We start from the raw sequence: 12,627 nt of genomic DNA, 5'->3' as shown, positions 1-12,627 counted from the left end.
TTTATCAGTTTTTTTGAATACACTTGGTCTTTTCCAAATTTGCCTGAGTAGGGCAATATGTTCATTTCTTATTCTTCTGGATTGAGGGAATGCACAAGAAGACTGGCAAAGGGTCCTGTGGAATAAAATGCCAGGTGCTTATGTTTAACTTCATTTTATTTTATTCATGAATTAACGAAGTGTGCTCAATTATCTAGGGCATGAATTATCTAAGAACATATATACCTTGAAAATACTTTCTCCTAGTATAATTTAATTACTAGATGGATTTTAGGAACAACTATTTAGAATCAGGTACTAACTGGCTAATTGACTGAATTTTATGATTTTCCCCCACAACTAGTTCATTAGGCTCAGCCTTAACCAATGGGATAACTTATTTTTGATAAACGAAGAGTGTGTATTTTTCAATGGCTGGGGTCTAAGAAATTCTTTAAAAGTATCACACATATTCTATTATATCATGTGAAGTGTTGAACAATCGCATAATAAACACATCTCAGGGTGGAAAAATCCCAGACTTTGCAGTCCCAATTTGCTGTCCAATTGCTAGATAATGTGATTTGACATTTGCTTGATTTCACTTTGTGTTTGTAGAAACCTGTCTGCTTATCATTTTTAGTTTATTCAGGAATCTTGCCTTCAGAACAGTGGTAAATAAAAAACACTTTTTAAAAAGTTTATTTAATTGTTTCTCTAGTGACTTATCCTATTTGCTTTGAGAAAACAAAACAAAAACAGAAACAACACCTCTTTCTGTCCAGCACGGTGAAGAGCATGTGTTGATGAACTAGCAGATTAGTAAGAAACTCTTAAAAGCAAAAAGTAAGTGAAAGCAGGAACTCAAAGGAGTAAGCAGAGTACTGAAGGCAGCTTTCATCTTGAAGACAGTTGCTGAGCCTGGTAAAATTGAGTCAAAGGCACGGTAGATAGAAGACAAAGCTCATGGCTGACCAAAAGCGGAGTGCTTAACAGGAGGGTTCCTATCAAAGTCAGGACAGAAAAGAATTAGGTTCTCAGTGCCATGCTGGGATAGAACAACTTCCCCTGTAAGCACCCTCTCAGAACCTGCAAGAAAAATACTGAGTGCCGAGTGGAAATTATCTTTTGTGGTAATTCACCAACAGAAACCTGCATTTGTTAAGGATCGACACCCTGAAGACATAGTTCTTGGGTGACCTGAGAAACGTCAAGCCAGGAGGGATTCTAGATTGTAATGGTCCAAGATGCTTGGTAGAAGCAAATGCAAATCATCCTTAGAAGAATCTCTCCCTTGGACCACATCTGATAGAATCCTCATAAAGTTCTAATGAGCATCAGCTCTTATGCTAAAAGACAAAAATCAAAATGGAATATGGCATCAAAACCAAGCACCAGCCGCAACTACAGACGATAGAAACAGACCTTAAAAGACTTAATGTGTTGGAATTAGCAAACTGCCAAAGGAACAAAAAGATAAGATACATGGAGAAAGGACAAGCAACTCAAAAGGTAACCCAAATAGATTTGAGAAAGAGCCAAATAAAACTAGAAATATAAAATAATTGTAATGGAAACCTCATGAGATCAGCTTTAATTTCCGATCACATCTAGCTGAAAAGAGAATTATGAAGTGAAAAACTGACAAATAAGTCAATCAGAATATAATACAAAGGGGCAAGAAAATATGAAAGAAAGTCTGGCATGTGTCTTATCAGAATTACAGAGTGACAAGGGAGCAAACATGGGGTAGAGTCAATATCTGAAAAACAGGAATGGCTGAAAATTTCCTGCGACTGATATAGAATAGAAATCCTAAATTCACAATAAATTTAAAGACCCACACACATCACAAGGAAGTTGCAGGATACCAAGGCAAGAGAAGATCTTAAAACTATTCAGAGATTTAAGGCAGATTGCTTTCAAAGAAAAGACAGTGAGGCAGTAGAATTCCCAAAAGAAATACCGAAAATCAAGATGCCATAAAGTAATAGAATATCTTCACTAGGATACAAGAGAATCAGTATCGGTCTAAGATTCCATACACAGTGAGGGTACTTTTTAAGGCAATTATGTTCCCAATAAATCCTCGTGCAAGAAAAATTTAAAGGCAAAGGGGAAAAGGATGTCATATGGAAGAAAATACTAAATATTAAAAAAAATCTACCAGAAGAAAAGGTTGTAAAAAGAATCAAAACCATGTTTCATGGGGTTTATTACATTACATCATTTAATTAAATTATGATTAAAATGACAATAATAATTATTCCAGTACAAATTGGAAGGGAAGTGTTGGGAATTAAATAATGTAAGAAGAGTGAAGATATCGATCAGTGTTAGAATTTTACACATTTGTGCATCAGAGGTAGCTACTAAAATGAGGAGAATGGATAAAATTTCCAAGCTTACCATGGAAAATTATCAAATGAGAAAAACAAGAACAATCTTAAAGAAGGTAGAAAAAAGAGAAGGTAAAGAGAAAAAGAAACAGAGAACATGTGGGACGAATAAAAAGAAACAGACTTAAATGGAGAAATAAACCCAAATATTTTAGTAATTAGATGAATATAAATAAAGCCGGTTTCATTTAAAAGTAAAGATTGTGTGACTATATGCCATTTACAAGGGACCTATATAAAACTTAAGGATACTTGAAGCAGAAAAATTGAGAGTAAAAGGATGGAAAAAGATATGCTGTGATTCTTAGCCTGTAATTTCCCGAAAAAGAACGCTGTGCTAAAAATATACTTCTAATGCCAGATACTTTGAGTGTCTTACAGTGTCTGTTGTATTACAAGTCCTGGATTACAGGCTTAGAACCACAAGCTACCCAAGTTTATATTTCTTTGATGTTTTACTGTATGTCTAGTTTATGACTTTAGGCTGTCAACACAGCTCTGTAGCAATGAGAACCATGGAAAGCGTTTATAAGGTGATAATTTATTTTACTGATGTATTTACACTATTTCTCCCTGTCAAAACAAACTTACTTCTTTTAATTGTTCAATTAGATAAACTGGATTTAATATGTAATTGCTTACAAGAGCTCAAAGTGTGAAGAGGGAAGTTTTAAAAGCTTTTTTTTTTTTTCCTGGTATGAGACTAAATATTCTTTTTTGTTCTCTTGTTAGAAATGATTTAAGCGATCTTTTTGACTTAATGCTCTTTCACATTTAACTGGAGCTGTGGTAGTACAACATTCCACATAAATCTTGCTCACATATAAAGGGGAAAATTCCAGCTTAATCTTTTACTGTGATGAAGAATGCTTGGGCATTTTCATCAGGGTTTTTTTTTTTTTCCATTTAATAAATATAAGTTGAATAAACTGGTAATCCAGTTTTGGAGTGGAGAGAAGGTGAAGAACAGTGTGCAGAGCTGGAGTGCGAAGGTAGATTTTCTTGAGATGGAAAATACACTTACACTAAGTATGAACTTGAACTTGAGAATGTCTATATAGACAAAAAGCCATTTTAATGAGGGCATTCTTGAGAAATCCATCCCTTAGCCTTCACACATGGCCAATTCAAGAATATAACACTGCAGAATATAAGTTCTACTCTACAGTGCTTGCATAATCATTAATGATGAGCTATAAATTATTTTACGATGTGGATGTTGAGTGATTGGATAGGATACATAGCGGCAAAGTTTCACACCAGCCTGAACTTTCTAACATACAAATTCATGCTTCAGCAAAATTACAAGATATGGACCTTATGAGGCAAGAGGAAATGGCAGAATCTGTGAATGTTAATTATGTGAATTTCTGGTTTCTACTCAGTCTTCTCATCATATAAGTTGAAGAGTGTGGAAAATGCTATTCTAAGTAAGACAATCCTGCACAGAATTTACTGTCAGAAGATGTTAATTTTGCATTAATTTCCTGAAATGTCAGCAATGAATACTGATAAAGATATAATCCAGATGTACAAACTGATCTTTAATGTAGGCAGAACATGAATTTTTTCCCTTGCAGTAGAGTACATACGATTTATGTTTGGGAAATTAACCTGAGTTATCCATACATAACCCAATATCAAAATCACTGGCCACAAACAAATTCTTGGTGTTCACATTTAGGTTCTGGTACTCATCGACTGTTAGATTCCATTTAGAATAATACACATTTTCTTAAGAAGATTATCTTACCCTCTAAATGATCAGCTAAAGGTCGGGCTGTCACTAGCCCAATAAATTATATATATAATATCAATTATTCTCCTGCCTTTTTACCTTACTTCATGGGTCACTGACCAACAGGGAAGAGCTTACAAAGGCGGAGAGGACCAGCATGGTCAATGAGGTTGAGGAGCTCTTCTAAAAGGTAGCCAGGATTTGTTCTAATCAGGGGTGATTAAGATAGCAATAAAGAAATGACTGTCAGGAAGGAAGTTTATATTACTTATTATTATATATTACTTATATACCTAGAAATGGAAAGCACAGCCTAGCATTCAGGATGGCTTAGGAGGCAGACACAGAGAGAGGACAGAGCATGAAAGCAACCCCAGATCCTTTATTGGGTTTTTTGGTGGGAAGGAATGCGGGAGGTGGGGTAGGTATGCTGTATAAGGTAAGGATTGGTTATAGTTTGAACAATTTCAGTGGACCATGGGCTACAGAGGTGGTTCCCGGTTGTCTGGTACAGGGTCCTGGGGTGACTTAGGGCAGTGAGAAAATATTGGCTTGTTGTGAGTTTGATAAAGGAGATGACAGGGTCTGGACTGGTTGGTTTATCAAAAGTGAGATCACAGGGGAGTCATATTCTCTCCCTTGGAATTAGCTAGCGCTGGAAGGAGTAGTTTTTTGGGGATCAAGGTCCCAAATGCCAGAGCATTAAGAATACTGAAAATAATAAAATACAGTCAATGCAGCAGCCTTGTCTTTGTCATCAGGCTCAAGAAATCCGAGTCACTATTTATCTGTATCTTTAAAAAAAAAAAAAAAGTAGTGGTGCTATTGAAAAGTTAATCATATAGGTCAGATTCCCCCTGTGTTGCTTTTGGTAGCAGGTTGACAGAGTAATGTCCCCAAAACAAAATTCTTGCAAAAGTCAAAAGAAAACAAACGGCTGACACAAGTGACAGGTCATTAGTAAGATTAAAGGAACAAAGGGGAGGAATAGGAAATACTCAAGTAGCTATGAGTGTTTCTCATGGTAAATGGGCACAAGAGTCCTTTCTCACAGGGACAAATTTGGAAGATGCGTGACTGACAACCAAGGCAATGAAAAGATTATTTTAATGTTTTTGAGGGAAAATCCACTTGGCTTTTGTGCAGTCATTTAAAAAAACTGCCTGGGATATTGTAAAGAACTAAAATCTTCTGTAGCTAATTTTCCAATCTAAGGACACTTAAGGCCCATCTTCCCGTACAGGTAACTTAATGTGACACAGAGACAGACAGACAGCCATGTTGGCAAGGGGTCAACAAAAAGGAAGCAAGGAAAACACCCAGGCTTTTGCTTAAGGGAGGGAGTCATAGAATATCCCTCGTCCTTACCTTCTTCATGCTCAGTATGAAGTGGCTGGGTTGGATAATCTCAAAAGTTTCATCTGACCATCTCTCTCTCTCTCTCTCTCTCTCACACACACACACACACACACACAGAGCCACCACTGTATCCATGAGAGGTTGCCTTTTTAAAATAAAATTGTTAAATTGAAGTAGATTTTCTTTGAATGAGTGGTAAATAAAGCTTAATTTTGGATGTTGAGTCCTATGAGACTTATGCTCCCTACTCACTATGCAGACCGTACATTTTGTGGGTGACATCTACTTTCATGCTTAATACATCTATATTTAAAGGATTTACTAGGGATTTAAAAATGTAATTGGAAAAACAAGTGATTTAATCTATTCAGTTTGTAACCTCACGCTTCATTAAAAAAGTATGTCCCCCATCAATGTTTCTCATTGGATGCTATAAACTTGCACCTCTCGCTGATCAAGGAAGGTGTTAAAGAATACGCCTTTCAGACAACAAGCATTTCCTGTAGGTCCCCAAAATGACCTAATCATACCTTAGCAGTATCATCGCCTTCATCTTCATGCACTGAACTAGATGGGGAAGGAGTTGCGGACTTGCTTCCAGGTGGAGATGGCGAGTTGTGGGGGACACTGCTTCCTCCCATATTCAAGCCAAGCTGAGCACTTAGCTGTGACTGGTTGATGGTGGTCAGCTGGCCGTGCTGCATCATTCCTGGCTGCTGCCTGATGTCGGCAGGCTGGCCCCTTGGTCTCATGGCTGCCATCTGGGGATGGGAGCCATACTGAGTTCCTTCTGGATTCCGAATATCTTGCATCTACCAAAAACAAAGACGGGAATAGTTTTTCACAAACATATTTCTGGAGAAGAATTTCTTTTAATTCCTTAGACTTTGAAAATTCTGTAACATGTCCTGCTGAGCTATCCTGCTGAGCTATTCCACCTCAACTCCCAACCTCTCCCTAGAATAGAATAACCCTAATGGTATAGATCACTCTAAAGGCGCTGTTACTAAAAGAATAGAATAGTGAGAATTCATTCAACATCATATTTCATTACTCAATATCCGACTAATTCTATTTACAGTCTTTCTTTATGAATGGAACGTAAACATATATCATTATTCGATATTTATGGCATAAGTTTCAAAACACTGATGCTTATTAACAGTGTCAAAATTAAATAATTATTAGTGATTACAGCAGTATAGCAATTCACAAAACCTATTTCTTTCATACTGATCACTTAAGAAAGCTTTTGTGAGTTAAATGTATTATGATTCTTAGTTTAATTCTATGTAGGCTAGTATTGGCTAAAATGATCTACTGACTTCCAGACTCAGAATGCTACAGGCCAGTATTAACCAATTGATTAATTGACTATTGAAATGATTTGACTGCACCGTCAGATTTGAAAGTAAAGCTCCGAAGTTGCAAGGTCACCATATTAATCCATTATGCTATCTGGGTCACTGCTTTTTAGCCTTAATGAGACTCACTCTTGTAATTCAAGCAATGAATTTTGTCTCTGTAAGGATTAGAATTAAAAGCATTGGAGGATGAAGCTCTTAACGTATCTAGAGGTCAAATGTGTTGTATAAGAGGAGTATGGTGGATTTCACTTAATGTTTCTCTGGCATTTGCAAACTTAAACTAATGAGTATTTTGCAGTGCTTGTAGAAGTGGCTTAGTTCTTTCATTCTGAGGGGTCTTCAGGAGTTCATGCAGGTAGAGGATTATAGAACAAGAAAGAAAAAAGAAAAAAAAATTGGGAGGGCAGAAGAAGGGCAGTGAAGAGATGTATGGTTAGTTCTGTTCCAGAACTGACAAAATTTAATAATGTTATCTTTCTCTTTTTCAATGAAAAAAAATCCCACATGGTGTCAGAATGCCCCATAACTGCTTGTCTGCAAATGTTCCCACGACATAGAAATACCATAAAGGTCAATTAAGTTACTTAGTCATAGGCTCTTTTTTCTTTTGGTTATAAAATCATTTTCTACCAATGCTGCCTAATCATTTTACCAACCTAGATAGAGCTATCTGAAACTGAAGGTGGGATGGAAGAGATGTCTGCCTGTGTTCTCTGCCTGTGACCTCACTGTCTCCACCATGAAGTCTGATTAGTCAATATCATCCTTTAGACCTTTCTAGCTCTTGACTCCTCTTCATCCTCTGACTTTGTTCTATGCATCATCCTAGACTAACTCTTCTTGGTGAAGGCTTAGGCTAACCCCATGGTTTTGTCCCTGCTGCTGTCCTGATGCAAATCAACATTTTCCCCCATAATTCAAACTCTATATCCCCAATCCTCCAAAAGTAGTTCTCCTGTCTATGAAGTCCCTCATCAAGCCGTTATTACTATTCATTGATACACGGTAGCGCTGCAAGGGAGTTTAAGGTTCCCTTCTCAGTCTCTAGAAGAGGAACCCTAGGGGCAAGCACAAGCCTGTTGCTTGTCTGTTGGAGGAATATATAAATAATTATGAATGAATGAATGAATGAATAAAGCCCGGAAAGTTTAAATGACTTTCCCAAACCACAGAGTGGGAGTTGAAATCTACATTTCTCAATTCCACGCTTTGATGCTTCCTACTATATTAGCAGCTGATTTGACATTTTACACATCCTGTAGAGAGATTCGTAGTTAAAGATTATCAAAACCACCTTATCAAATGTTGTCCACCCAAACTGATTTTTAGGTAATCTGTTCATGTGATTTCCACTCACATTTACTAAAACAGTTTTTCCCCCCTTCTCAGGTGTTCATGTAATTCCTATAATGTGATCTTCCTTATGAAATAATACTAGCTCCAATAGATACCTGGAAAGTTGTGCGACAGAGGGTATCATAAAAATCAGGGCGAACTTTTCAAAGTGCACAGAAGATGCACTACTTTCTAATTTCCTGAAGTCTTGTTGTGTTTTTCCTTAGACTCTCAGCATGTGCAACAGCTCTCCTATCGTGGGCACAGAATCATGGGTGTTCGTAATGGGCACTGCACTTTATAGGGCCATTCCCTCTCACAACCTGGCACCAAACAGACCACTCAAGTACATGTTCAAACACATGTGTCTGTAGGAGGACACATTTTTATAACCCTGTCAATTTAAAATGTTTACTAGCAAAATCCTGCCTTAACTAAATGATCTTTCCAAAAGTTTTTAATTAATTGACAACTTTTATTTATTTCTTTATGGGGGGAGGGGCAGAAGGAGAAAGAGAAGCAGACTCCCTGCTGAGCAGGGAGCCCAACACAGGGCTCATCCCAGAACCCCTGGATCATGACCTCAGCTGAAGGCAGATGCTTAACTGACTGAGCCACCCAGGTGCCCCACTAATTGATAATTTTATTTCTCCTTCATATAAATCCTATTACAAAGCATAATAATTTACAACCTACCTGTTTAAAGCCCATTGCTTCTCACTCTTTCAGATATATTGTGGTTTTCACATGATTTTGCTGACAATGATTTTAAAATTGACTTACATACAGAATTTCCAGATGTATGACTACAACCAATGGTCTTCAAAGGTCTATAATATCATTTTATAGCACCCAGTTCCTCCACCATTTTGTTATCTTCCTACTTGTTCTTTTCATGTTAATTAGTGCTCTGAGTACTAAAATTTGTATTCTCACCTTTGTTTTACTGGTAGAAGAGAGTGGGCATCACCGAAGTGGTATAAAGAATCAGTTTGGGTAAGGACAATGAAGTACTCAACAGGGTACCTCTTTCTCAACAAACTGATCGTTAGTTCAAAAGTATCATATCACCATGATATTAGTCGAGGCAGACAGCAGTTTCAACACTCCATCAAAGAATAATTTTCCTGTGTGGAGGATGACAAGCCCAAATTGGAGAGCACAGTCATCGCTTCAACACTCGGATACACTTAGGAATGTCAGATACTAACACCCATCTCTAAATTAGGATTGCTTCCATTTTACTTTGCTTTCATAGAAAGCATAGTTCAGTATTAAGCACGGCCTAATGTGTAATGTGGGGAAAACTAAACAGGATGGAGTTTCATTACTGAAAAATAAGATTAATTAGTTAGCTCATGAAGGTAAGCAAATGTTTTGATAACCGGTTTCCTTCTAGAAAGATACTGACTGACTTCAGTCTTAATGCCAAATACAAAGCTTCAACTCCCAAAGTATTATTTCCTGTTAATTTCCAGAATTTTTAACTTATTGTGAATAATTCATTTAAGGCGTGCTTAATAACAACTGCTCTTCTCTTTGATTCTTCTCAAGTCCTTCGTTGACTTCTCTTCTTCCTACAAATTTCCACCCTTAAATTATTTCCTCACGCTTTGCTTGAGTCATCTTTCTTCTACCTCAAAGTTTCCTTTCTCAATCCTGTTTTGTCCAATTTCTGTTGATGACACCTTTATCCTCCCTGTCACCTCTACTCAAAATGTTCTAGTAATTTTTAATTCTTCCCTTTCCTACCAAACCCTTGTGAGTTCCACTGAATCTACTCTGAAAAAAACTCTTCCGTTGACCCTTATTTTCATTTCCACACTCATTCACGTATTTCAAGCCTTCATTACCTCTTCACATGCAATGGCTACTTAACTATAAAGAATCTCTTCACATTCACCCTCAAGAGTACTGCAGAATTAATCTTCATAAGCCACAGGCTCAAAACCTTCCCAGTGAAATCTCCCTACCAAATTAAATCCAAACGCTCCAGCACGCCATGAAAGTTTCCAGATAAGCCTTGTTCCCTAGGACCGTCCTTCATACCTTTATTGTTCAACCAAACCCAATTACTTGCTACTCTTTGCCTATGTCTCCTTCCTTTGAACGAGTGTCTTTGGCCATGTTGCTCTTTCAGCATTTGCTGTCAGAAAAATGTTAAGAGGAGTTAAAAAAAACAAACTTTGCTCAGTAATTTGTGGTTTGTTCGGTACTTTTATCTATTGAGACTTATTATTCCCCTTTGAGGCAGCCCTATAGAAATGGCTGTTTTGTACAAGTTTGTTGAGGATGGAAGAGCTTAACTGACCTCAGATCTCTCCACCAACAAAGATCAAAGTTAAAATGAAATATGCTCTACATATTTGTGCCCTTTCCACAATTCCATAATGCTATTACCATATTCATATATCTAAACCCTAAACATATTTTAAAGTCAAGTTCAAACGTTACATCATCTACAAAGCTTCCAGACTCTTCTTACTCTGAACTGCCCAAGCATTTTGTCTGTACTTAATTTATGGCCACCACTTGTAAATTTCTTAGTCTAATATGTCTGTACCTTCTAGACAGTAATCTTCATTAATATGACAAATGCATTTTTCAATCCCTCTTCAGATTTCTTTTAATTAAATAGGCATTCCAAGTATTCAAAAACATATTTACTGAGTCAGTATATAAGTAAAGAAATGAATACTACCAGTATAAACCCACTAACCAGTTTGATGAGTTTTCTTTTTTCCAGTGAAACTTCATCTAACATTAATCATAAGATGAAAAGAAAATTTGAATAATGTCTGTCTCCCTTGTGGCGGAAACCTCAGGCCGTACCCTCTGACACTCTATACTTTTGTCTTGAGGGACAGGCTTCCAGTATTTAGCTGTCTAGCCAAGAGGCTAGCCACCGTAGAGCGTTTCCTAGCTTCCTCTGCAGCTCCACACAGGCCACATGACCATGTTTTGGCTACTCAAATGTAAGTGAAAGTGTTGTGTGGTACTTCCAAAAAATCCCCTTAAAGGGAAAGGCTCACTGTCCATCGTTCTTTCCTGTTGGCAAATATGTGGGTGTGATCACTAGAGCTAGGGTGGGGGGGAAATGTCTTGAACCCAGAAGCATTACCTTTAGGACACTGAAGGCACAAGGAAAAAGGTGAGTGTATGATTATTATGAAGCTTCCAGACCCTGGGAATCTACTTATTGTGGGAGTGTTTAACATGAAAAGAAAGTGTCTATCTTTTTTAGAGTCACTGTCATTTTAAGTATTCTTTTATATGTAGTTAAACCCAATCTTTTTTTTTTTTTTAAAGATTTTATTTATTTATTTGAGAGAGAGAGAGTGAGAGCATGAGAGGGGAGAAGGTCAGAGGGAGAAGCAGACTCCCCATGGAGCTGGGAGCCCGATGTGGGACTCGATCCCAGGACTCCAGGATCATGATCTGAGCCAAAGGCAGTCACCTAACCAGCTGAGCCACCAAGACACCAAGACACCCCAGTTAAACCCAATCTTGACTGATATACCCTAATAGATTATAAAGTCAAAAAGGCCAGGATAGAATCTCTTTCTTTTGCCAGGGTAGCCCTAGTATCTAGCACCGATCATGGCATATCATCAGTACTTAACATAGATTTCTTGAGTTACTATGAAGAGATGTTTAGGCCAGGTACGATGAAGATTCAGGATGCTGGCTTCCTGTAAACAGGATTGTAAATCCTTGATCTTTTGGGTGCTACATTTGCCCGATTCTCGGAACTCAAGGGTCTCAAAGTTACTTTCAAATGTGTTTATTTCTTGTTTTGTTTATTTCAAACCCAAAGAACTTCATTTTTTTCTTGGCTAAAAGTCCTTGGTGTTGTTGGCTCTTACTTAATAAGCGTCATTTCACTGGAGAAACTGACTCCATCGACAACAGGTGCTAGATTTTGCTTTTTTTTAAAACATCAGATCTGTTTTCTGATACTGTTTAGTAATCATAGGAGCTAAAAAATGTCAATGAAAGTCATGGAGGAAGATTATGATGATGAAGTGAAGATTTCCATTGCATTCCTTCAAAACCTCTTTCCATTCATGGAAAGAACAAGCTCAGTTAAAATCAATTAAGAAACCAGGGCGCCTGGGTGGCTCAGTGGGTTAAAGCCTCTGCCTTTGGCTCAGGTCATGATCCCAGGGTCCTGGGATTGAGGCCCACATTGAGCCCCACATCGGGCTCTCTGCTCAGCGGGGAGCCTGCTTCCTCCTCTCTCTGCCTATTGCTCTGCCTACTTGTGATCTCCCTCTCTGTGTCAAATAAATAAATAAAATCTTAAAAAAAAATCAATTAAGAAACCAAAGCAGATATCATGTATTCTCCCTTGTGACCTGCCATGTAATCCATGGCTTGAGACCCATACCATGTTCCTTCCTCTCCTTGCCCAATCACCTACAGTGTTAAGAGTTCCAGGGTGAGAACA

General features: G+C 37.6%; 1 protein-coding gene across 2 annotated transcripts in view; it reads right to left on the bottom strand.

Moving 5' to 3' along the window:
• Positions 1-12,627, bottom strand: part of TOX (thymocyte selection associated high mobility group box) — a 300,152-nt gene that overhangs the window by 40,595 nt on the left and 246,930 nt on the right. For both annotated transcript variants that reach the window (XM_080801776.1, XM_080801775.1), the window contains one exon: positions 6,006-6,287. In XM_080801776.1, coding sequence (XP_080657902.1) covers positions 6,006-6,287 — 282 coding nt within the window. The remainder of the gene's footprint in view (positions 1-6,005; positions 6,288-12,627) is intronic.

Source organism: Martes martes (assembly GCF_963455335.1).
Source record: "Martes martes genome assembly, chromosome: 4".
In the NCBI taxonomy this organism is placed as follows: Eukaryota; Metazoa; Chordata; class Mammalia; order Carnivora; family Mustelidae; genus Martes; species Martes martes.
The sequence above is the reverse complement of the archived record's forward strand: the minus strand, read 5'-3'. Positions and strand labels throughout refer to the sequence as shown.